This window comes from Oxyura jamaicensis, chromosome 14 (genome assembly GCF_011077185.1).
Source record: "Oxyura jamaicensis isolate SHBP4307 breed ruddy duck chromosome 14, BPBGC_Ojam_1.0, whole genome shotgun sequence".
Classification (NCBI taxonomy): Eukaryota; Metazoa; Chordata; class Aves; order Anseriformes; family Anatidae; genus Oxyura; species Oxyura jamaicensis.
This window is the reverse complement of record NC_048906.1, coordinates 14813837-14840463: the sequence shown is the minus strand read 5'-3', so window position 1 is coordinate 14840463 and position 26627 is coordinate 14813837. Positions and strand designations below refer to the sequence as shown.

The 26627-nt window shown below is 34.9% G+C and overlaps 1 protein-coding gene across 19 annotated transcripts in view; it reads left to right on the top strand.

Moving 5' to 3' along the window:
* Positions 1 to 26627, top strand: part of RBFOX1 (RNA binding fox-1 homolog 1) — an 814571-nt gene that overhangs the window by 434826 nt on the left and 353118 nt on the right. Inside the window, exon 1 of one of the 19 annotated variants that reach the window (XM_035339129.1) lies at positions 5166 to 5514. The exons of the other annotated variants lie outside the window; for them this stretch is intronic. Coding sequence (XP_035195020.1) covers positions 5497 to 5514 — 18 coding nt within the window. The 5' untranslated portion in view covers positions 5166 to 5496. Of the gene's footprint in view, positions 1 to 5165; positions 5515 to 26627 lie in introns of those variants that run through there. 19 annotated transcript variants of the gene reach the window in all.

Here is a 26627-nt window from a genome sequence, read left to right as displayed (position 1 = left end):
ATCCAGTGCATAAAGACTTCAGGGTTTAAGGAGCCTGCACTAAATAACAAAGCAATTTATAAACTCATAAACTGAAAATTACAGGGAAGTACTATTTAAGTCACTGGTAATAGCAACCTTTTATCGTATTACTGATGATTATCAAATTTCACTTTAGGAAAGCCATAGTTACTTTAAAAAGTCATGGATATAAACTTTTGTTAATATATTGTGCAGAGGCAAGTTTTTTTTGTTGTTGTTGTTGTTTCTTTTTTGCTTGTTTTTATTTTTCATTTCAGATCTCTACATCAGCTGATGTGAACTGATTTATGCTTCTGAAGCCAGATGAGGATTGGTCTTGCTGGCTCTACTATTTGGTAGAAGATCTTTACCTAAAGCAAATTGAGTGTACTATCTTGAAGAGAGAATCTTTCTGTATTTCATTGGACACATAATAATTAGCAGTAGTTGGTTTCAGATTAGCTTGTCTTAAGGAGAATATAATGATGAAGCCTACTGTGAAGATGAAAATACTTTGTACTGGATTTAAAAATGCATTATTCCTGTAAGACTGTAAGTCTTCTCTGTGTTCTCTTGAATCAAAGTTTTATGGGAATGATGCTGAGTAGAGCTGAGCAAACATTTGCAGGGAGACAATTTATCTGATGACATTAGCTTTTTTTTCTTCTCAAGAGTGTCATGAGTTATTTAATTAATTCATTCAATTTTATCCAACAAATATGTTGATGAATGTAAGTTCTCAATGAATAGTTGGATTGAGAGCCACTTGTTATCAGCACTCAATATTTGATATCCAGCTTGCTTTGTCCAAGTTTGAATGATTACACTCTGAAACAGCGTGTTTCCTTTTTATGTACTTAAGTGTAATCTCTAAAATCATGACAAAGATTTGGAGAAACACCTGGGAGGTCTCTAGGAGAAAGAAGTTTGAGAAACACATCAACATTTTAGGGAATTTAGTTTAAAAACTATTTTCTAATAGACAGTAAATTATGATCTAGCTGTCCATGTATCTGTTCTCTGGGAAATGATTTTGTAAACACTTATTTCATAGACGTTTTTCCAAATAAGATCAAGTCCGTCATCATCTTATAGTGAACCTGTCCCTGCCCAGGACTGAAGCTGGAGCCAGCTTAAAAACAAGAGAGGTTATGGGAATTCTTGACTGGGACCAGATTATTAGCTGCTACTCCTCAGACTCGCCTGGGACTATATCCTGACCTTGCTGTACAGCAAATATACACAGAAGTCAATTTCTTGTCTCAAAAGCTGTGAAAGTGCTAAAGTAATAGAAATTAATTGAAAAAGGAAAAAAAGTTATGTGCAGTGAGAACACAGAACAGAGAGTTTATAAACCAATTCAGCTACCCTTGAGGTTGCACTTCAGTCCTTCTTCTACTGTTAAACTGTTACACTGAAATCCGGAAAGTAAGAGCTGAAACAGCAGCAGCAGCAGCAGCAAACCCCTTCAATTTGCAGTGCATTAAGAGTAGATTAAGGGCTTGTTTTGTTTTGTCACCACACCTCCTAAACCTTTGTGGGTTTTCATTTCATAAATCATGATGATAGATGAAGCTGTAAGGTGTGGAAAATAAGCATAAATAGGAATACTTCTAGCCTTCTAAATGTTTCAGATTATTTTCAGTGCTTTGTATAAATTATGTGAGATTTCAGTGCTGTTGCACCTCATACATCATGTACCTGGTTGGTATCTTTTCCTGAGGGAGAAGCCTAAGTAAAAAAAAAAAAAAAAAAAAAAAGTTCATCTCCCATAATGTCAGTATAATCATTGCCACTGTGTCCCCTCCATCTTCCATTACTTTATGAAGCAGTTTTTTTTTTTTTTTTTTTTTTTTTTTAATATGTATATATATATTAATTATTAAAAAAATAAACAAGTAAAACCTTCTGGTTTAAATTCTAAGGTACAGAGACCTTAGTTGAAAAGGAGGACTCATTACAATCAATGGAGATTTTGTCATGGTAATCAGTGGGACAAATACATAATTTCAGTATTGTCCTATATGTTTATAAAGTATCTAGCAAACCAAGAATTGTGCCACTTAGCACTGCTATTTATTTAATATTCTTGCAGTTCCAAGGAATCATATATTCTCTGCAAGATGAGAAACTTAGTCTGCATTTTCTTATCTTTTAATGCAGTGAGTAGCAATATTGATGCTATTCACAATCTCCTCTGTCATTAATAAATATGCCAAGATATGATCATGAATTATGCCCGTTTAATAATGTAATGGAACTCTTAATATCTAGAGCTTGATTTTTTTTAAATATCTGAGCTGTTTAGGTGCCAGCAAGAATGTGCTGATCATATGTAATTAATCTTGATTAATTATGGTTTTACAATTATCATTTATTATTTCCTTTTTGCTACTATCAAATAATTTTTAATTACCCTTAATGATTCAGCAATCCTATTTCATTCCACAGCCAAAATATTTTATATTCTATATGATGGAAAGAGCTAAATTGGTGAAGTTTAAGGCTGTGGTATGAGCTGGTACAGAAATGCCATGCTCTGTGGCTAGAATACTTGTCATTGTCCCTATAGAATGGCATCATATAAAAGTTTTTGGTAGAGTAGAGTAATACATCTCTGTTTTCAATCTTCTTTTTAGCCATGTTTCTCTACCTTTGCAGAAACTAGATAATGTAATGAACAAAGCATTTAATAATAACTAAAAATAAAACACTTTAAGTGATCATTTTGTGTAGCAGCATTAGAATTGTTCCACTTGTTTGAAGGAATAAAATATGAAGAATTGATTGAGTAACCAATTTAATAATGAACAGAATTTAGAATACAGAAAGATTAGTTGAGAGCCTTGGGACACAGTTCACTCAAATTTTATACACTGCTTATGCTCAAAACCAGGGAAAATTTGATATAAAAGTGATTTATAGGCAATAGCTGTGCACAGTCTTTTATCATATTAATAAAATCTTTAACCAGTCTTTGAAAATTCTCAAGCCTCGTGTGTTCAGTTCAGATGCACAGATCTGAAAGAACTGCTGTCTGGCAGATGTGCAGATACATTATCAGAAAATGTATTTTCAGCTTAACCAATATAATCTAATTCATTCTAATGTGATATTTCAAGTTTATTATAGTGTAATTGAATACAGAAGAACACAGTGCACTGTACAGTAGACAAAATGAGGTGAAGTGTGCAGCTTAAAGGTTAGGCCCGTTAGATTGTTGAATGTTGGTGGTTAAATTGGGTGATAATTTAAACAACAAAAAATTGTACACCAACGGAGAATGCTGTTCTTTTCCTTTGAAAACTGCCATTGTGAAGTAAGTGGCTTCACTTTATGAAATTATACTAAACTTATTTAAGATTATATTGTCCTTGCACATTACTGTAAAAGTTATCACTTCAGTAAATGGTAAATTATGTCTCTCTCTTCTGCTTCCACCAAGGCAGGCAACATCATTTTTCGCTCATATAACACATAGTGTGTAGTGGATCTAACTCAATAATCTCTGTGTATGTATGTATCTGTGCATCTGTATCAACTTGTCTGTATGCATCTTAGAATGAAGTGTTACTTGAAATCATTGTTTCATTTTTCCATCTTAAATCAGCTTTGAAATGTTAGTGGCACAGCAGTTATTTTTGTTTTGTATTCACCCCAGAGGCAAGAGTCTTTAAAACTCTCCTGATAAGTGTTTCTATAACCGTATGGATTTTAGTTTCCTCCCCCCAAATCCTGCTTTGCCTTTATGTCTCCTCGTTATAGGCTGTTTCAGCAGGTGCCTATCCATTTGCCACCTGCCCTGGTACAGTGAATGATTATGCAATTTAGCTAATGCATTTTAATTATTTAGGTGACATTTTACCTTGTATGGTTAGGCTGAATATGTAATTTGACTGGAATCTTTAGTTAAAAAACGACAATTTTTGTCTGAAGGGTGCGCAGTCCATGAGCTAAGAGAATGAATAAGTAATCAAACACAAAAATAAAAGTTATGTTTAATCTCATTCCCACGACCATGTTTATACCTCCTCTCTCTCTCTCTCTCTTTTTTTTTTTAAAATTTATTCATTGATTTATAGTCATCCCATATGGACTGTAGTAGTTGATGCACTTAATAGACAGGCTGTGTTTGTAGCTTTCTACATCAATACCCAAAGCATATTATGGTAGCAGCCTGGTATGCTGCCAGTTCACAAGGTCAGGGATGATTTTCAAGACAAATAGTACAGTCTAAAAAGTGACCAAGGTTTCTCTCATTTACATTGTAAAATCGTCACTCACCTGCAGATGCTGTTTAACAATTTACTAAATGTGAAGTGCGTTACAATGAGTCAGGTTAAATGACTTAAGTATACTTGCTTGTTGCATACAATAAATATCTACGCCACAATCAAAAAACCTTGAGTCTCTTGCCTGCTCATTCATTTTGCATAAAGAACCTTCAACTCAAAAAATAAAAAAATACCAGCAAATCCAGTTTGCTTTATTAGTCTCTGCTAAATATCACTTAATTCTAATTTAATTTCTATTTTTTATTTAAAAATACATCTCTTTGGAAAAAAAAATACAAAAAATGAATGAAATTAGCACGAATACTTTTACTATCATCCAGTTTACTGTTTGTATTTCTCTGCACCTCATACTGGCACTTATCTCCGAGCAGGACTAACAGCAGCAGCAATAACACTGTGAAGTCAGTAGATGGCTGTAGAAAAGTATGCTGAACACACTTGTGTTAGAGTAATAAGATTGGGAAAGGCCTTGACCTGACTGGATGCAGCTTTTATCTGAAGTACATTTAAAGAGATAAAGGAGAAGCAGGGTGCAGTACATGTTCCTTTCTTTTCTGTAGGAGCTTTGCTTTGAGTTTAGAAATTTCTCAAATACAGGATTTGTGAACTGGGTCCTTTAGCAAGGAGAGGTAATGGCTTGAGTGCCACTGGAGTCACTTACTATTCTCTGATGATTTTTTTTCCTTTAAGACGTCTTAGAAATCCTCCTATAAATTCCTACAGAGGGGGCGTCTGTAGATCCCATAAAAATCAGCAAGTGTTATATTTCCATTTATGTATGTATGTATTTATTTATTTATTTATTCATTTTCTTTCTTTCTCTCCTTTTTTATTTTTTATTTTTTCTCTCCAAGGTAGTTGGCTAGTGCACGGACCTGCTAATTAAATAGATACACCAAGAATTGTTACCTAAGCAAGCCTGACAGTAAAGAAAGGAAAGACTGAGTTAGGGAGAAAAAGGGAAGAAAAAAGACAGCCTGAAGCAAGTCACTTCACACGCAGAAAGAGCCACTGAACGAATGCTATTCTCATAAACAAACTAAAAAAAAAAATAAAAAAATCCTTGTATAAGAAGAGAACTGTGAGGACTTGACAGAAAAAGGCAAGATTTTCTACACACTGTTTTCAGTTTTCCTTCCAGACATACTTGGTGAAGTAAGGAGACTTCTGTTTGCTGACAGAGCCCTTGATTTCTTTCAAGATGATGATGTATTTGTGGGTAGGTAGTGTCTCTCTCCATGTCAACCTTTTATTAGTAAATTGACTTTGGGACTATAGATTTTAGTCTGTACTTACAGCATGTTTTCTAATATGTAAAGGTGTCTATAATGCAGGATGGCTTAGCAGGGCTAGAGTACAGTACCTATGCTTGCATTTCCAATGGGATTTTAAACAAACTGGTTCATTAATGTTAAGCTGCAATTTATTTTCAGGGATTGCAGGATGTGGCATAGTGCACTGCTTTCTTTTTGTTGCCTTAGAAAATGCTACGATTGTATCTGTAAAATTCACTGTGGTTCAGTCATAAAATGAATGCTGCATCACTTGTGGCTGTTCAGTATTTGCTTTCTTTGTAAGGAAAGAAGCAATCCTAATGTGATTCAAACTTCAAATTTGTGTTACTTGGCCTATTTGTGTTCATATTAGTTGTCATAGTCTTTCTAGGCTTTTGAAGTTTATGGTAATTGACAGCTACCGATAAATATATAAAATGTTCTTGTGATTTTATATTCAGCATTGTTTAGATTACTCACAGCAAAGTCTGCTCACCTTAGGAATTAAAATAATGCTGTGCTGTGACATAGATCTTGTGAATTAGTGAAATCATTAACCTGTTAATTCATTCAGGTTGAAATACAAAACATTATTTCATTGGAAAAAAAAAAAAAAAAAAAAAAAAAAGTAGATCACAGAATGAACATTCATACTTAGAAAGCATTTTGCCATTCCTCTTCAAAGACTGTACATCTTCTGGGAAAATATTTTAAACTGATCTTGTTTGACAAGCTATTTATTTATTTATCTTAATTGTATGCAAAAACAGACAGACTTTCAGCTAGTCTGAGCCACCTCTGCAAAATAGGCTACGTACAAGCAACATTTAAGTCTTAGAGATATTATCAATAAATCACTACTGCTCTTTCAAATTGTAGCTCATGCTGTAAATTCCCCTTTATTGTTCCTTCTAATTTCTGTTGACCTGCATTATAGTAACTTTTGTTTTTGGCATGAACAGCATGGCTTGCAGACTTTTTAGTTTCTTTGACCCCTGTTATCATTTCAGGAACTCACCAATCACTGAGCATCATGATTTTGTCTCTCTTTTTTTTTGTGTGTGTGTGTGTTCTGTAGCAAAAGTCACTTTAATTTTGACAAGAAAATATCTGTGCATGTAGCAGCAACCCTGATTACTTATTTGTTAACCCTTTACCGTGGCTTATTGAAGCTGTATGTTTGCTAATGCAAGCAACACATTTCATTCTGTTTTTAAGTTTATTTATAAATCAGATAATTTATTAGGAGATTTCAGAAAGTAAAGATTTCAGAAAGTAAAGAAATATTTTTATACCATTAACCCTGCCAAAGGAAATCTGTATTTTTTGACTGCCTGAGCTATTTCATGATGCTTGCACTTCCCCTTCTACCTTTGAAAAACTGAGAACTTCTTTTTTTTTTTCTCTTGTACTTTTTTGCATGGATACCTGTGCTATGGGAATCTGAGTTCATCAATATCCAATTTCTTATTGTCAAAAAAAAAAAAAAAGAGGATTTTCAAATATTACTGACTTAGGAACTAGAACTAAATCCTAAAGTCAAAAGGACCTATATCATTTTTAACTTTAAAGGGTATAGACCCTTTTATATTCTGATCCTGCTGCACTCTAATATCCCTTTCTTTCCAATACAAGATTGTTGCAGTAATGATGCAAGGCTTTGATCACTGCAGATTATCATTCACATTTTGTAGTGAAATTCACCTCCCAAATACTCTGATTTTCCCAGAATGTAATGAATAAGAGAAAATTCTTTCAGTTAGAAAGTTGAAAAGTTGATGACCTCCACTTACCTTGGAAATAGAAGCAGAACTACCAGTGGGTGAAATGAGTGTTGATGGGTGAAAGTTAAAACTGTACAGAAGCTTTCAAGGAATCCCTACTTTTCCAAACCCAATCCTTCTGCATAGTATTCATCCTGTTTTTCTTCATATTTTGAAAATGAGCATGGCTTTTCTACTTGATGGTACAAGCAACTGCTCATTTCCCATGCAAACTGTATCATGATCATTTGTTTTCCATTTGGTAATTCAGATTGGACTATTTGGAGTTCTCATAGTCCTCATGGTTAATTTAAGAGATGAGAGTGAAAGCTACTGCATCTCATTAAGAAGTTAAAGTCATATGCAATTAAATATTATTGTAAGGAAAAACTGGAACAAAATCATTGGTAAATGCATTATAAAATATACAAATGATTCTGTTTCCACATTTGTTTATATGCTTTATTTTCTATGAAAGTCTTGAACTAAAATTACCTTAATATACTGTAATAAAATTTTATAAACATTTACTTAATGGCTGTTTAGTCAGAAACATGATTCATTTCTGTCAGTATGCTGGTCTTTTTAATAACAGGGAATGAGATTTCAGAAATTTTATATATATTTAGCAGGGATTTTCAGTAACAGCTTCAGAACAGTGTTTGATCAAATAAGGCAGACAGCATGTAAGCAAATGAAGTTTGTTTTTGCCCAAAACTAGAGTGGGCAGATACAGAGAAACAAAATAAATAATATATATGCAACAGAAGCAAGATAATCTATTCTGGCAATAGAATATTGTTTTGAAAACTTTGAGGAATAAAGGTTTTATCAAAAGGGGAGGACTATCCTAAGCAGATGAGAAGATTACAAAAGAAACAAGGTCTTAGTATTCTTAATTTTGGAGTGAGTCGGTAGACTTTTTTTTTCTTTTTTTTTTTTTTTTCTTTTTTTGAGGCACTACACTTACCAAACAATTTTGAAGCATTGGTATTTTGTTCATTAAACAAGGTATTTCTCTCTTAAACAAGGGCTTCCCAATAAAACCACAAAGACAAAGCTGTGCTATTTACGGTGTTTAAATTCTCAACAGACAGTTGAGAATTGAATTGAAAGAATAAATGAATACGTTGACAGTGTTTCTGGTGGAACACTTCATTGTAGATTTTGTTGCATAAATTTATTTAGTGATCAAAACATTTAGATCCTTTCAGTTAAGGGAAATCAAACATATTAGCTGAAAAACTGCAGGCAACTTCATAGTCCAAATAATCCTCATATTGCTTTCTACAGGGACCTTGAATAAAACATGTAGCTTCATATTCTATAGTTGATTGCCTGACCATTAAATAAATATGTACCTTTTGTTATTAACACAGAAAAATACAAAATGATTTAATAATAGAGAATGCTGATATGAATATAAAATATCTTTGAATGTATTTGACTCAATAAACCTGAATAATACAGTATTACAATTTATAAAACTGCAAACTTAGTGCCTGAAATTAAAGGGCCACTAGAGTTGTTGAAAGAAAACAGGGTTATAATTAGTCAAGGCAGAATCTAGGACAATTCTCAGTAGGTTATCATTTTGTATCTAAAGGTATATACATATATGTGAGTTTTAAAATGATGTGTTTATATGTATGTAAAATAATTTATATTGGTGTGACAGAAGTTAAAAATCACAATAAGATGCAAAACACTAAGAATGTGCAAATATGGAATCACCTTTTTTGATGTGAAGTAGAGAAAGGTAATTTCAATTTAGGTTTGACAGCAACATTTTTTCCTCTAATATATTGTCTTGAGATTTTCTTTGACCTGCTAAAATATTTTGTAAAAGAATGTTCTATTATTTATAGAGGGTAACAATATGAACAAGAGAACAAAAACATTATTAGGCTCCATTATACCCAGTTTTGCATGAAGTTTATAATAATAATACATATCACTTTAGAAACAAACACACATACACATTAAGTGCTGATGTGTAGTGAAGTATCTGGAAGTTGAGTTTAACCAGGACATTAAGAATGTATGTATAATTATTAGTTGCAGTTCTCTTTCAGCAGAACTCATGCATTTTGTGTAAAGCTATATGATAGACCACTGCTGTTCTTTTCTGAAGTTACATTATACACTCTATATAATTTAATCACCAAACATTCTCCTCTTACTATAGTAAGAAGTCACATTTGTCCAATTAACCTCTTCTTCTTCTTGTCCCTCTTAGTATCAGTGGTTTCCATCACAGCTTTGAATCAGCAGTGTGGGTCTTCTTATCAGTCCAGGGCTGTTTATTTGAGGAAGAAATTGAACAAAGCCTGCATTAAATATGGTTCAGTGAGCAGGCTAGAGTTCTGCTATTGTCCTACTATGATTATCTCTTAGTGGAAACCCCTTCCAAATACCAGTTCTGTGACAAACTAGCGAGTTTCTATGCTACCACATGCATAATTATGGAAGCTTAGCTTGGTCTTGGTTTTCAGCAAGTGAAAAGAATAAGCCAGTCCTGAAGACTCTTCTGGGCAGTTGAAGAATCTTGTTCCTGTTTTAAGAATAATTTCTTGGAAATTTGCTTTTGGGTATTTATTCCCATGAAGTATGCCTGCTTGGGAAGCTGAGCAAGACTATAGTAGTCCATAAACTAAGATTCTGCATATGGTTTCTCCCTTAAATGTTCAAATGCCATTAGACTTGCTCTATCTTGTATAACTAGTTTCTTTGTGTCTCATTGTTTAATTAATGAAAGGAATGTCTAGTAATGGAGTTCTAGGTATCTGTTCATATCTTCAGTAGATCCTGATCTTCTTTTCCTGTCTTCCTATACTGGTTTCCTATTTCCCATCTGCTCCTGGATTGATACTCCTTCACCAGAGGGATGGAGCTGTGTTAAGATCCTTCTGATAACATAGTATGGAAATACACCTGTATTTACTATGATCAGAAAATTTAAGTGTAATATCTTAAGCTTGCAGAAGCGACTGTTTTGCACATATGAATATTATATACTATATATTATTTCCCCACAGAATTATGATTTGTTGTGGCCTGACCCCATCTAGCAGCCAAACTCCCACCCATCTCCCTGCTCACTCTTGGCCTCATCAGGATGGTTGGGAGAAAACAGAAATAACGGGTGAGAAAGCTTTTGGGTTGACTTAAAGGCAGGAAGTCCACTTGCCAATTAATGCCACAGGCAAAATGGCTTGCTTTGAGGGAAATTAAATTGTTTACTGCCCATTAAAATATGACTTTTTCTCTGCAACTCCTGATTTCTCACTCTTATCCTGTGCTCCAGAATGGGTCCTCCAGAGGATGCTGTCCCTTTGAGGTTTAATGGGCACCTCCATGGGCTTCACATGTGTTTCTAATTTGCCGTGGAGTTTCTTCTTTTCTGACTTAGCATTCCCTCTGCTGTTCCTCTTTTTGTTTTCTTCCAGCACTTTTGTCCTTTCTTGCATGTTTTTACAGATGTACCACAAGGCTGTCTGGTGGCCTTGGCTGTAGCCTGGGCTGGGTCTACAGCCACACTGCCTGGACCTGGCTGTGCCTGGCACAGGGCAGCAATCCCACAATCTGCTCCCACGGAGGCCACCCTGGCAGCTCCCTAACTATGAGAATCTTGCAACCTATGCCCAATACAAATATTAAGTCAGCTAAACATGGTGGATTGAGTCTGAATAGTGACATTTCATGATTTCTTCAGAGATTGGTGACTATCCTGGGCATTTTTGGGTAAGTAGTATTTATTTTACTTTTTTTTTTTTTTTTTTTTTTTTTTACATTAAACGTTGTGGTGTATGTGTAAGAGTGAAGTACTCATTTTCTAGAGGAAGCACTGATATATATTCCATTTTTTACTTTTCAATTAGCTTTTCCTCAAATATAATTATAGGAATTCAAGTAAGAATAAAATATGACAACATATCTATGAATCACAAGATTTAACAGAGACCAAAGTAGATCATATTATTGATGTGCTTACTGCTTCATTAAATTTCCCTTAAAGTTTGCAGCATGGATATGGATCATTTGCAATAATAATTATGCAGTGATCGATTGATTGTGTCTGACATTGTACTTGTCATCTTGAAATGCAAAATCCATTCATTTTCAACCGTGTGAACATTTTTCTCTAATGTTATGTACTGGCATGCAATGGTTTATTTTATAGAGAAGTGCATTTTATAAAGTTTGAGTACTTAACATTAACCTTTAGCTAAGAATGAAGTATAACTTGTCATTTTACAAAAATGAAAACTGCCCAACCAGCAATTTTTGAGATTAGAAAAGTCTAATTTCAAAAAGATTCCTCAAATTGGAATATATGCATTTCATTTGACAAATATATATGTATTATGAACATTAGTTTTCTGATAGGTCTGTGTTTGAAATACAGCATAATGAGGATAATTGATAGAACCTCAAGCTTAAGATCTCTGCTTTTATGGCTGGTGTGCGTTATGTGTGGAGTCTTTGTTTCCAGCCTATAATTTGATTCATAGCAATAACAGTTAATTGGAAAATCAGTATAAAATGTTTTGACTTCAGGCATTCTTTTACTTAAATATTGTACATTTTGTGTTTTGGATGGTCTAATGTTGTGACAATTTTATCTTTTGTTAAAAGTGTTTGTAGCCATGAATGAAACACTATCCTTTATCTTGTTCACTTGGGCTTTTGGAATTTTAAACAAAATGTTTCTATGAAAATTCCAGTGAAATGGTGAGTTAGTAACCGCAGTTAAAATGAAGTACATCTAGATTTCCAAACTAAAGAAAAAAAACAATAATCAAAAGAAATGTTTGTTGGTGCTCTACTTGGAGCTTTTGCAGCGCATCCGCTGTTATTAAGCAGGAAGTGAAGACCAGAGCTATGACTGGTGAGGTGTGATTTGTTCTCCGAAGCTAAAAGCCAAATTTATATTATGTTCAGTCAAAATACTTAAGATAAATTTTAGACTTAAAGTTTTATTCAAAGGTCTATTTTTCTGTTCTCTTTTTTGGAGTTTTTGGTTGTTTTAATCAGTATTTTGAAAGGCTACATGTGCTTCTTTTATTCAAAAAGCAATTTTAAAAATTATTAATGGGGGTGGGGGCTGGACAGATATGCGTGGCAGAGATGATCATTAGAAGTTCCTTCCAACCCAAGCCATTTTATGAAGAAATAGGTTAAGAGGCTGAGATGAGAGGAATAAATGAACAGTTAAGCCATTTTGAGTTAAACATGAAGAAATGATGTCACTATGATATCACATGATGTCACTAGATTCCCACTCCTAAAACAACTTACAGGGTGAACTTCATTTTTTTGTCTTGGTGTATTTCAAAGTATATTTATTGCCACAGCACCTGAGGGCAGCATGGAACGTGCAACAACATGACAAACTTGAGATCTGTGAGCTCAGATTCCTACCTAGAGTAACTTAATAATGATGCTAATAATAATGCCCTTCCTTTTCTATGCTTTGTTTAACACTTGCAGATGTCTAAGCTACCACCCTCTCAAATTAATTAGTAAGAAAAATGAATTCCAACACAGAGAGTGGAAGTATTCCACTAGAGTATTATCCTCTCGTTTTTTAAGACAGTTGTAGATGAAAAGTAGTTAAAAATTTGCTTTGGAGAAAGGTCTGATTTACTTTCCTGGTGTGATTTTTATCTGAAACTGAGTGACTTTCCAAAGAATAAATAAAAGTGAGAATATGGTGTTTTTGTTTGTTTTTCCACTGCAGAGTTGTAATACTATGTGGCAATCAGTCTTTATACCATTAGAAAAGCTATGTTACTTTGGGAGTAATTAGACACTTAGGGGTATGTATATCCCTATATCTGCCTAACGCTTCATAGAGTGTGACCTCCACATTTCTCCAGTCTCTAAGTATTAGCAAATCTCTTATTGTTCCATCTATGTTCACTGTTCTTAATACATATTAAGATACTTAAGACCGGTCTTCTGAAAAATGCAAAAAAGGAAATATGACAATTGCATACTAACGTTCATCGTGATGGGCAGAGCCTATTGTGTTAGGCAGTTCCTTATGTTACAGAAAAAGTAGTAAGATCCTTTTCTTGCAGCATTTGGGTTTTATATTTACAGCATTTGGGTATTCACATTAAAACCACTAAGCTAAATATAACCCCAAAAGAATCCTACACAGTGGTAATGTAACCACGCATTATCAATGAGTGGCGATATGTCAGAGAGGGCATCAGAAACCTCTACTCTGGACATGTGTTAGATATTATGACAACAATCGAATAATAACAGTAGGATTTTTTTATATATATATATATATATATATATATATATATATATATATTGGATAATTCCTTCCAATAGCTAGGAATAGCCGAGAAGTAAAAGTTTTAATTTCAAACAAGAGAAGGATGATTTCATAATGTATACAATCCCAGCTGGGACAGATGGAAAAAAAAAAAGTAATTCCACAACCCACACAGATGTAAGAAATCCTACAATGGTATGATGTGGTGACATAGATTACTGGCATTTATGAAGTACTACGTGTGCTTCTGTTATTTACTATTCAATACTAGTCTTTGTGTTTAGCATTTGTTACTCTCCAATTTTAGGTTTTCATATGCTATTGTCGCAAAGCTGCAATGTGCAACCTAAGAGGACCATCTTATTTTAGGCTAATATATAGAAGTTCACAGCCTGTGAACAAATTCTTAATTGAAATCAGTTTATAAAAAGCAATTATAAACAAGACAAGTCAAATGTATCTCTTAGCTATAAAACACATGCAAGTGAGCCACATGTTTAATCTGGATCTTTCCTGCTGAAGAATAAGCCTGTTCATGCCTTGTTCTGTTGGACATGGAGAAAGGAGTATTTAGTTATGTGTTGTTGCAGCCTTTCAAACACTGAAGATATTTTTTCAAGATACCACTGAAGTAAGATGAATACTTCAGTCTCCTTTTAGGTGAATGACTCCAATTTACACCGGAATTGTTCTATTCTGAAAATAAATGTGTGAATACCTTAAAGATACTGAATGATCTGGGCAAAAGATACTTGCATGACAATTAGAGAAGGATCCAGCTCTTGAACACACCATTCTGAAATCACATTGGAGGAAGCTTTAGAAGATTTCTCTTAACTCTCCCTCACCTCTGGTCAGGAAACATTTCAGCTAAATACTGTCAGTTCCTTCTGTAGAAGTCAACAAATTGTAAATAGATTTGATGGTTGTGAGTAGTAAAAACTGCTTAGATGTTGGGAGAGTCACAAAATTTTCTCTTGTAGGTAATTAAGGTAGGAGATGCTCTGCATGTCAGTTAAGATATTTGATAGCAATGGATCATGCTTACAGTGGAGTGGTCACAGAAGCAGGGTCCAAGTGAATATAAGGGTTCAGCAGAACAGCTTGGGGAATTTCACCTGATCCAGATGAGGTTGCCAACCCTTGTAACTCTTGTCATCAGGTGGACAGAGACTGATCATTGTGTTTGTGAGATTCCATTTCCATGAGTGTTATTTTATACAAAGATTCCAATATATATATATATATATTATTTTTTTAAAAAAAAAAAAAACAAAAAAAACAAACACTACCTGTGAGCCCATGCAAGGTTTTTTGGATTATTAATTTGTTTAAATAATTCATTACTACTTGAAAATAACCATTTAGGAAGCAATCACAGAATCACAGAATTGTAGGGGTTGGAAGGGACCTTGAAAGATCATCGGGTCCAAAACCCCTGCCAAAGCAGGTTCCTCAGAGCAGGCTGCCCAGGTAGGCGTCCAGATGGGCCTTGAATATCTCCAGAGAAGGAGACTCCACAGCGTCCCTGGGCAGCCTGTTCCAGTGCTCCGTCACCCTCACTGTGAAGAAGTTCTTTCGCATATTGGTGCGGAACATCCTGTGCTCAATTTTGTGGCCATTACCCCTTGTCCTGTCCCCACAAATGACTGAAAAGGGGTTGGCCAAATCCCTCTGTCTCCCACACTTCAGGTATTTATATACATTGATAAGATCCCCTCTCATTCTTCTTTTCTTTGGGCTGAACAGACCCAGGTATCTCTTTCTTCACAGGGAAGATGCTCCAGGCAGATCCCTGTCTTTTTTGTACCAGGGAGCCCAGAACTGGACACAGTACTCCAGGTGAGGCCTGACCAGGGCAGAGTAGAGGGGGAGGATCACCTCCCTTGACCTGCTGGCCACACTCCTTTTAATGCACGCCAGGATCCCATTGGCCCTCTTAGCCACCAGGGTACACTGCTGGCTCATGGTTGGCCTGTTGTCTACCAGGGCCCCCACGTCATTCTCCTCAGAGCTCCTCTCCAGCAGGTCATCCCCTAGCCCATACTGATACATGTGGTTGTTCCTTCCCAGGTGCAGGACTCTACACTTGCTCTTATTAAATCTCATTTGGTTTCTTCCTGCCCATCTCTCCAGCTGGTCCAGGTCTCGCTGAATGGCAGCACAGCCTTCTGGCATGTCAGCCACTCCTCCCAGCTTTGTGTCATCGGCGTATATGCTGAGGGCAGACGCTATTCCCTCATCAAGGTCGTCAATGAGGATGTTGAACAAGACCGGACCCAGCATCGACCCCTGGGGAACACCACTAGTCACAGGTCTCCAGCCGGACTCTGTGCCACCGATCACCACTCTCTGAGCTCGGCCAGTCAGCCAGTTCTCAACCCACCTTACTGCCCACTCCTCTATCCCAAACTTTCTCAGCTTTGCTAACAGGATGTCGTGGGAGACAGTATCAAAAGCCTTGCTCAAGTCAAGGTAGACGACATTCACTGCTCTCCCATCATCTACCCAGCTCGTGATGCCATCATAGAAAGCAATGAGGCTGGTCGAGCATGACTTCCCCTTGGTGAATCCATGCTGACTACTCCTCATAACATTCTTCTGTTCCAATTGCTTTGAGATAGCATTCAGAACAACCTGTTCCAACACCTTTCCAGGGACAGAGGTGAGACTGACTGGCCTGTAGTTTCCCAGATCCTATTTCTTGCCCTTCTTGAAGGCCGGAGTGACATAGGCTATCCTAAAGTCTTCGGGCACCTCTTTTGTTCTCCAGGACCTTTCAAATATGATGGAGAGCAGTTCGACGATCACCTCTGCTAACTTCCTTAGCACACGTGGATGAATCCCATCAGAACCCATGGATTTGTGTGCATTGAGTCCACTCAGATGCTCCCGAACCACTCTCTCGTCAACCAGGGGGGAGGCTTCAATTTCCCAGACCCTTTCTCCTCCTTCCAGGGTCGAGGAGTCCCTGGCAGAAATCCTTGAAGCAAAGACTGAAGCAAAGAAAACGTTCAGTACCTTCTTGGCATCTTCCGTTACCAGGACACCTCCCTCGTTCAGCAAGGGACCCACGTTATCCCTAGTCTTCCTGCAATATGGTGACTCAACTCACGTGCTTAAAGCACCTGTTCAGAAACATGCTAGGATATCCAAAATTAAACAAAAATTATTAAGCTGGAGTAAGAAGGCAGACTGATGATTCCATTTAACCCTCTAAAATAGTAAGTTTATTGGAAGGTATCAATATCCCTAATTCACACAGATTCTGTACATTTCCCTCCTTCTCTCTGTAGTGCAATATTTTTCAAACTTAGTATGAAAGGTCTTTAGTGTGAAAGGACCCTGGTAAATTGAGTAACTCACACTAGACTGGAAAAGTAAAAATAGAAGAAAAGCCACAGCTTTAAGATGCATTTATATTGGGCCATCTCCTGGAAATTTTCCCAAGGAAGGCACAGATTTTGTCTGTCAGGTGTCTTAAATAAATATGTAAATACCATTCTTTAAATAAAGCAACTGATTACGACCCATTAAAACCATCATTAAATACAAACTCAAAGCCAAAACTTGCTTTTGGCTGCATGTTTGTGCTTGTGCACACATATGATGCTCCATTTCATTTTTCACAGTTCAAATATATTTTAACAGCTATTTAATGTAGAATAGTTGCTGCTAATCCCCAAACATCAGAGAATGAACAAAGGTAGGTAGCACAATGAGCCATGCCACTTCTCAGTGGATTCTTCTACTTTTTAAAGAATTTCTCAAAGAAGATGGTTTCCTGCTAAAGCCAATAATCCATTTAGCCACTTATTGTTTCAAGTAAGGAAACTGAACTCTACAATTTGCTTTTGAGGTAAGGGTGCAAGAAGATAAATCCAATTTATGATGAAATTGCAGGAGACAAAGAAACCTGCATGAAGTCAGTTCAAGGTCCTACATGTCTCAAGTAGTCTGTGGTGCATATATGGTGAGTCTCTGAATGACAGAATAAATTTTCAGTCCAATTAGTGAAACAATATCTGATCTCTTTCCAGTGACAAAGAAGAATTCTAGCCGTTTATGAGATTTTTGAACATCAGCTTATGTTTAAGAGTTTATCTTTCATGGAAAAGGTTTTCAAAAAAAGCACTAGTAGCCTAAATCTGAACACGCAATACTACCAAGTTTAAATATTCAATGCTTATTTTTCAGTATTCACGTTGTTTGCTTAATATCTGCTTTCTACCAGCTAGTGTTGCAGTAAGTTTTTAAGAAGGATTGAAGGAAAAATAAGTAGGGAAAAAAAAAAGGGGGTGGGGTGGGGTGGAGATGGTAGGCAAATACTCAGGACTTGAATTTGATATTCTATTAGAAGGGTGGCTTTCCAAATCCAAACCAAGGTGCAAGGAGCAACATTTTTGACCTGCTGTCTCCTGTGAGACAGGTGAGCAAGCCCTTTCACAACATAAAGCATCTAAATTGCTTAATGACTGACTTGCACGTGTATACATTTAATGATTGACCCAACATGGCTGTCAGGGTGAAAATATCTACAACAATGAAATATCCAAAGCAAAAGATTGCAGACTATCAGGGTCTTCTTAAAGAATTGGGTTAAGTTGTATGACTTATCCTTACACACATACACAAAGATTAAAAAAATAAAATAAAATAATAATAAAAAAGGAGCTTTTCCTTTACATTTAGGATACTAGAAAAATTTACCATGGTATTATCCTTCTTTCTTTCCAAGTGGAGGTATGTTGCATATTAAAGAGGGAGATTTCCAGAAAGAAAGTAGGGAGAAAATCCTTCCTGAAATTTTCCCATGAACATAATTTGTTCTGTTTATAGATGTTTATGTTTATAACTGTGAGTTATCTTGAATGGCAACTGTTATGATTTAAATTGTTGGATTGGATGACATAATTGGATGACAGATGTAAAAACAAACAAACAAAAACACAGCAGAATTGTCAGGATGCAAAATCGTTTAGAGAAGGCCTCACGTTCTAATTCCAAAATGTAGGAAGCTGCCATTCCCTAAAATAACAGATGCATATGCAGAATTTACCTTTCTTCAAAGCCTTGTAGCTTTTTTGCCTTGCAGCAAATGATACACAGACATGTACCACTTGGCTTATTTCAGTTAAAGAAATATAGGATGTTTTTTCTCAGTTTTAGGAAATATTTTTTTTTTTTTTGTTATTTATTCAATAACAGATTTATAGAGAGCTTTATTTGCATTCTATAAGCAATCAACTATGTAAGAATGCTTCATGAAGTATTAGCAACACGCATTTTGGCTTACTAGTTGAATTATTCAGGATTTGTGTGTTCTTCCTCCCAGGCTGGGAGGACATGGCATACTTTCAAACAGGCATATTTCTGTAATAACTAGATTTCAAATGATAACTGCAAATTCTGAAGTCCATTGTTTTGGAAAATTTAGACTGAAGGGAAATAATTATCAGGGTAAGAGTAGTCTGAAACGCTTATTAGTAATGACTCAAAAGAATTAAAATATTTGCAGCCTAAGCCCACATTATATGAATTAATGTATTAATTACACGTATTTGTATGTGATAACAGGCTATTGAGGTACATTTCTCTGATCTACATTTCTCTGATCACAAACATATGAAATACCTATTCCACAGTGCCTTTGGACTCCATAGTCATAGTCACATCTTGAAATATTGTGGCTAATCTAAAACTATACAGCTGAGTAGAAAAATAAGACCAGTTCCAAATATGAATAAATGATCTGCTACTTAATACGTCAGTGTATTTGTCAGGTTGATAACATTAGGTTCAGCTGCATTCAATTCTATACCTTGCAATATTTGCAGTTTGATATTGTGCCTCACTAAATTTAATACACAGACCTCAGTAATAGAGGAAATCACTTTAGCACTTGGCAGTTTGTTATGCTGTATGAAATTGACTGCCCTGCAAACACAATAGCGATAATAAAAACTGTGGTCAGTAGGGGGGGTGTAATGTATTTTCTTAGCTTCAGCAAAGGTCCAGATGAGATTTATTGAGATTTTGCTGTTTGGGTGAGGATCAATAGGGCTTTGTTAATAATTTGTTGTAAGGGCACCCTTCAGGGAAATGACATTTTACTTTAAAACTTTGGTAATTTTGAAAGCATGTCTAGTGATAACAATGTCAAGTCCTTGTGTTTCACAAACATGGATTTTTGCATTCAGCTTGTGGGAGTGTTTACTTTCAGAGCAATTACATTTGAAGTCATTCAATATATTATGCAGTCTGGTATTGATAACAAGAGTCTCCATGTTTTGTAAGAGTTCTAATGGAACTCTTAAGAAAGTATCCCAGATTCATTCTCAAGTCCTACATTTTCTCAGATTTTTGCTTTACTAATAAAAGAAATTTATTTTCAGTATCAGTCTCTGTTTTCTTATAGGTATATGATTTCTTGTGAAAGCTTTGTAATTTAATCATTTCTCCCCATAGACAGAAAACCACAATATCCAAAATTTACCTCATTACCCAGATTGCATTTTTAAGTAAAAATGACTACTATCTTACTTTCCTGACTTCAGGATTAGAAGGCTTCATAAGAAACTTATGCTTGAATCTTCCCACTACAACTAATACATTGTATAGTAACGATTTTGTTGATTTAGATATCTGTATTTCTTTTATGTCTTCATAAAACAAACTTTTGTTCATTTTACATGCTAAGAAAGCCTTCCTTCCTTTTTTTTTTTTTTTTTTTCCACCAAAATTTGATGGACATTACTGATTGTAAGGAAACAGAAATTTGTCAGCACTTTGCAGTTTGAACATTGGGACTAGGTACAGCAGAACAATTTATTTTCAGTGAGCATGCACAAAGTAAGATTTATGACTTTTGTAGCTCAGATGACATTTCTTACACAGTTGCTGAGCTACAGCAAATTAAAGGGATCCATGAATACTAAGGGGTGTGTTTTTGTAATGAGGGAGAAGAGACAGAAGCAATAAGAAGATAATTAAGGTAACAACTTGTGAAAAATTAAAGTGTTTCTGTCTTTCATTTCTGAATCTCTGAGCACAAACTTTGTAGTTGTTAATTTAATTGCTGATGTGCTCTGTATCCCTGAAGAATATTAAGGATTAATCATCTGGTTCATTCCTACAAGAGATAAGGCCTAAGTGAATTGAAATTTTACCAATTTAACCCTGTCTTCCTCCTAATATGACATGATTAACATTTTTCAATTAACAACACATAATTATTTGGAAGGCCTCATTGCACTTAGTCCATTTTTCAGTTTTAGGTTGCCCTTTACAGGTATTTCAAAACTGAATATCAGGAAGGCTATATTTTTATTTTGTGTTATCAACCACCTATGTTCATCCAAGTGTAGTGCTTAAAGCTTACTCTGTATTTCTTATCCATTTTATGTCAGTGTGACCCACTATAATTTCTTTCATGATACAGATTTAAGTATCTATCTGTGAGGCTAAAACTCTGACCATGTAGCATAAACATGAGATAAAACATAATCTGAGAACAGATCCTTGGTTGGACAGCAACCTACTGGGGGGGCTGCAGCCAGCTAATTATTCTGGGATCTGCTGGGGCATCTCTACACCCAGATGTCAGCCTGGGTTTCATCAGGGCTTTTCAGCCAGCTGTTCTCAAAGGACCACCTGATAGCAGATATAAGAAGCTCCCTCTGCTTGAGGCCTGATTTGTTCTCCAAGCCAATACCCACAGTAGCAGATATAGGATATATCATATTCTTTGGCAAGAAGCATGTTATTTTTTACCTCCATTTTCAATGCTGGAAAACTCAGAGAATACCACTTTTCATTGCATATCTTAGTGATATGGTTTAGTGGAGGACTTGTTAGTGTTAAGTCAGAAGTTGGACTAGGTGATGTTGAAGGTTTCTTCCAACCTAGATGATTCTGTGATTCAAATAAGCCATTGATCAGTATTATGGATTTTGAACACTGGTAGATGCAATGTGGCTGTAGAAAGCACTATTTTCATACATGCGTTTCAGTTGCATTTTGGAATAGCAGCAGTCATTTTGGCTTTGCAAAAAAATGATCTTAAATCAATGTTACTGTGTTACTGCAGCTTTTACATACAATAAGGTATTGTTTAATTTTCAGCTTTTGTTATTGGGTTCATTCTGTGGCATGCCTTTTATTTTCACTAGATACAGTATGTCTTACTACCATAAGAAGAAAAAAAAGAAAAAAAAAAAAAAAGAAAAAAAAAAAGAGAGGGGAAAAAAAAAAAAAAAAAAAAAAAAAAAGGATTTTTGGCCTTTTGGCCATATTTTTCTGTCCAGGCTGCCAAGATGGCCACTTTACGTTGACAAGTTTATTTTACAGTGATTGCAAAGTTAGCTGCTTGTGAGATTTACTGTGCAGTAGTAAGAGACTCAGGAGGAAGTGCAGTTATAGTTGAAAGTTACTTCATATTTGTGTGGGGCCTATGAGCTTAGTGACTTTGCATAGTGCTGAAGGCTTTCTGAAGAATGTCCAGTAAATTTCATTTCAGAAAATGATAAATGCGTATTTTGCCAGATGAGTTACGATGACTTTGTCATTAAATACATTTCAAATTGGATAAAATTGTGCCTTCCTATATGGAAACTTAAAGATTTTCTTTGGGAATACTGGAAATTTACAATTAAATTGTTTTGAAAAGCAGTGCTATTACTCTGATTGTTGTAGTTTGACATGCAAAAAGTTTCCCAACTTATGCAGAATATTTTCTCATCTTTTTGAATCTTTCACATATCTTGATTATAGGGGTGTTACTTTAGCTGTGGCTATTTAAAAACATTGATTAGTGAGAAATGCATTAGTTTAGTGGCATAATATTAATGAGATAACTTTAGTTGTCTTTTTATGATTTTTAATGGCATTTCTACGTAATGGCTTTGGGCTGTCTCACATGGGGCATGGTGTTTTGTGAAAGGCAAAAATCTTCACTGATGCCAACAAAGGAGCAACGTTTAAGAGCAAACTGAACCCTTATGTACTTGCTAAGGCCAACCAATGTTAATGTTAAAAGGAATATCAGTAATTTTTAAAAAATTATGATTACACATATTCCAAAACATTTAATGGTGCAATTTGGGGGAGATAACGTTTTTCCTGTTGGAAACCTATCCACTGATTTTTTTTAATTGAGGGTTTCTTGCACATTTCTAAGGAACACCAAGTAAAGGTGTCTGCTGAAATTAAGACGTAGTACAAGATGTACCATAAATCACTTCCTTTGTCCAGTCTCATAGTTCTAGAAACTAGATATGTAATCAGCTAGTATTTGGGATTTTTGAACACTTAGATTACATGGACCGCATTTTAGAAAACTAAGGAAATGGAAAGAAGTAAAGAGAAATTTAAAAACTGCTAAAAATATTCTTCTGCTCCCTATAATGATTACATTGTAAGACTTGACTTCTCCAGTTGTCAATAGGTCCCTAAATATCAACTTAAAGTGACAACTCTTCCTACTACATGTCAAACAAAATTGAATTAGGGAAGAAATGAATGGGGTTCTATTTCATGAAATAAAGTTGCAGGGCTTTTGAAAACTATTTAAATGAACTATGATATACAAGGCCACATAAGCAGGAAAATTCTTACTAGAAAATGCAATAAAGTGTGATAAATATAGAGAGATATACAAATAGATGTTTTGGTGTGTGTACACACATGTATCTATCTATATATACACATATACATACACACATTAAAAATATAGGTTTTTGTATTTTGGGTATTAAAAAAGGTGTTTTGCTACTTCCACAAAAAGGAGGTTAGTCAATAGGAAACAGAAATAGGGTATCTTTTAATGGGTGGGAGAAATTGTTTCCTTTTACAACTATAAAACTGAATTATTTATTTATTTTTGCATGAAATTCATGTTAATAATCCAAGGGATGCGCCATTATGTCCATAGCATTCTTAGATATTTTACACTTGTATACAAATCTAGGACCTGGTTGTCCCTATACCGTCATGAATTCAACTGCTTTGTTCTTGGAGTATTGCTGAAAATTTTCATCATAGGAGCAGTGTTTGAGATTTGGTTGAATTTATTCCAAGAATTTCTAAAGAGTAATCTACTGTTAAAAAATAAATTTTTCTACTGAAAAAAATAAAAATAAATGATTTATTGTATCCTCTGTGTACTGTCTGCTGGGGGAAAAGCATGAGAAAAGCTGTAATGTTCAACTGTTCTGTTACCTTAAAAAAGGTGAAGGAGAAAACAAGGCAGACGACTAAACCTTATCCTTGAGATAAAGTTGTTGTTCTCAGCATATGTCCTTAGTCTTAGTTTATTCTGCTGAAACAATTTCTGAAGCACCAGGAGTCTTATGGACTTTGGTAAATGTATTTGTGGTAAGATTTCATCTTGTAGAGTAAGAATAAGCACAAGACTTCAATATTAAGTTCAATTATGGGTTGTCAAAATAAAAATTCAAGGCTTCTTTGGCCACTATCCTTTCCAGATATACTGTATACAGAACATCCGTGCCACATTCAATAGGATGTTCTCATGTTCTCTGTGTGAACAGTATACCCTTACTGAGAGACTTCAGATGTAAATCTTTCACAATTCATTGGCTACATAGCTATTTATTCTGGAAGTCTAAGATGAATGTAATGTACTATGGTAAGTTTTGATACTAGTAAAACGTATTCTACATGGTTTCAGTTGTATACTAACTGAAAAAAGGAATTACTTGTCTTACTTGTCCCTGAGGTATTTTGCTCACATTCATTGTTTGATCGGGTTCGGGTAGGCAGATTGAAGGAAGAACTTACGTTGTTGTCTACCCACAGGAAAGGAGATGTTTCAAGAGTTAAGTCCAGATTATTACTTTTCATTTCAGTGTCTTTTTATTGTTTTACTTTCTTTATGCTTGTTTTTGTTTATGGTCTTGTAGCTAGTTATCCATACAACATTATTTCTTTGGAGAATCATCAATTACTTTGGAGAATTGATTTTCTTCAGAAGAGTACTGAAACCCATACTCACTGAACTTGATTACAATTAAGTATACACTTAAATTTAAGTATTCAACTACTATTGCATTTTCTTTTATGTAGACAGACCGCTAGATAGTCTCTTCATTGCAACTCTTTAAGACTTCAAAATAAGATTAATGCAATATTGAACTACAGACAGAGAATTTAAGTAATTCCCAGGTTTACTTGTTTTATTAAGATAAAGAATTGTTCTTACTTTCTTAAGACCACAGATTTATCACCAGGTAATTTACCATTATTATTTTTTTATTGATTAGAAAGCAGGGCTAGTATTTTTAAAAAGTTGCTTTTAGAAGATAAGGTCTTCCCTTCTAAGTCACCAGCAAAGATCATTGGGTTTCAAAGCACAGCTTTTGTTTACTTAGTGCAAGAGTGTGGATATTGAGTATGTTGCATTAATTTTAAAGGAATTTTCATTGTTTGTATCTCACTGATGGGTAATAGAGAAGATGTTTGTAACCTCCAGTTAAGGTCTCAAACAATTTACTGAATGATGTGCAGACTACTGAATTTTAATTTGCAAATATAAACATTTGTTTTCATCAGTCTGTGGGAAATGCTGGTTAATAGATGACACATGCATCCTACATTACATTAAGATGCTGCTGATTTTTCTTCTGAAATCATTCAGAAATCCAGTCTTATACTGACAAAAGGCGGACAAGTAAAACTCAAATTTTCAGCAAGAGTATTGTTTGCTGGATGTTCGGTAATACAACAAGCTGATACGGTGGGCAAAAATGATTATCGCCTCTGCTGTTTGCCTTCCCAGAGCAAGAGGTTAATACTAAAGGTGAGAAAAAAGGACATAGGCTCACTCATTAGCTACTAACATTCACATTCTGGCATATTAGTTTGAACAGAAATTATAGGTGTTGAATTTAATATGCTAGGCCATTACTGTGGTCCAGCAGAGACCGGGTCATGTTCAGTTCTGCCCCACCCCACAGCAGGGGTGGTAAACTTCAGAAATGGATTTGACCAACAACTGAAGGTAAAAATGTCTCAAACTACTGATATTAAATCCAAGAAAATCTGTCTGCAGACCCTTTAGACTGTAGGAGCCACTCCAGGTCACTTATGTTACTCAGATTCCTTGTTTGTTAGACTATATAGCAAGAAAACAGGCATTGAGGTAAGAGTAATTTATTCCTAAAAAGCTTGTTACTAGCTGGATTTAATTATTTGTCAGATAAAGTATTACTAAATTTCACTCTAGTAATTAATTTGCTTTTTGAATGCAATTTATTATCTTACATAAAACAGAGAGGTGCATATAGTTCAAAAACATTCTACAGTTAATAGTTGTTTCAAGTGACCAGCAATGTGGATAAGTACATTAAAATGGGAGTGGAAAAAAAATAAGATGAAAATGAAAACATTCTATAAAAGCTGGAAAAATTTATCATACTATCCAATTCATATGCTTGCCTTAGAGAATTATCTTTTTCTCACTTATCAGGGTGACTCATGTTTTGAATTGAAATTAAGGCCTGCAGTTGCCGAATTCTGAATCTAGTGTCTATAGGTTTTAATTTCATTTATTTTTTAACCAATTAAGGTTTAAGGATGCTGTTTTTACTTTTAGACAAGGTCTTATGCTCTTTTATCAATGTTTGTTTCAAAAGTGACCACATAATGATGTCAGAGAAAAAAAAAAATCCAGTAAAAGCTTTATCATGTAAGTCATTAACCAAACTAACAATATCACTGAATGAATACACAGAACAGTACAACAAAGCTAACTAACCAGAAGGAAAATTAAATAGGTAAGTCATTAAATGCTCAGGGATTAGCAGCAAGGAAGTAGCTGAAGAATTTTGGAACAGGAACTCAATATAAATATAATCTTATTTTGGTTGTTTCTATGTATTATTGTATTTATAGATACATGTCAGAGGCTGCTAGAGTATGCATGACACAACAATGTGGAGAAAATCTTTACTCTTTGGCAGTATAAGTGAAGTGGTATAAT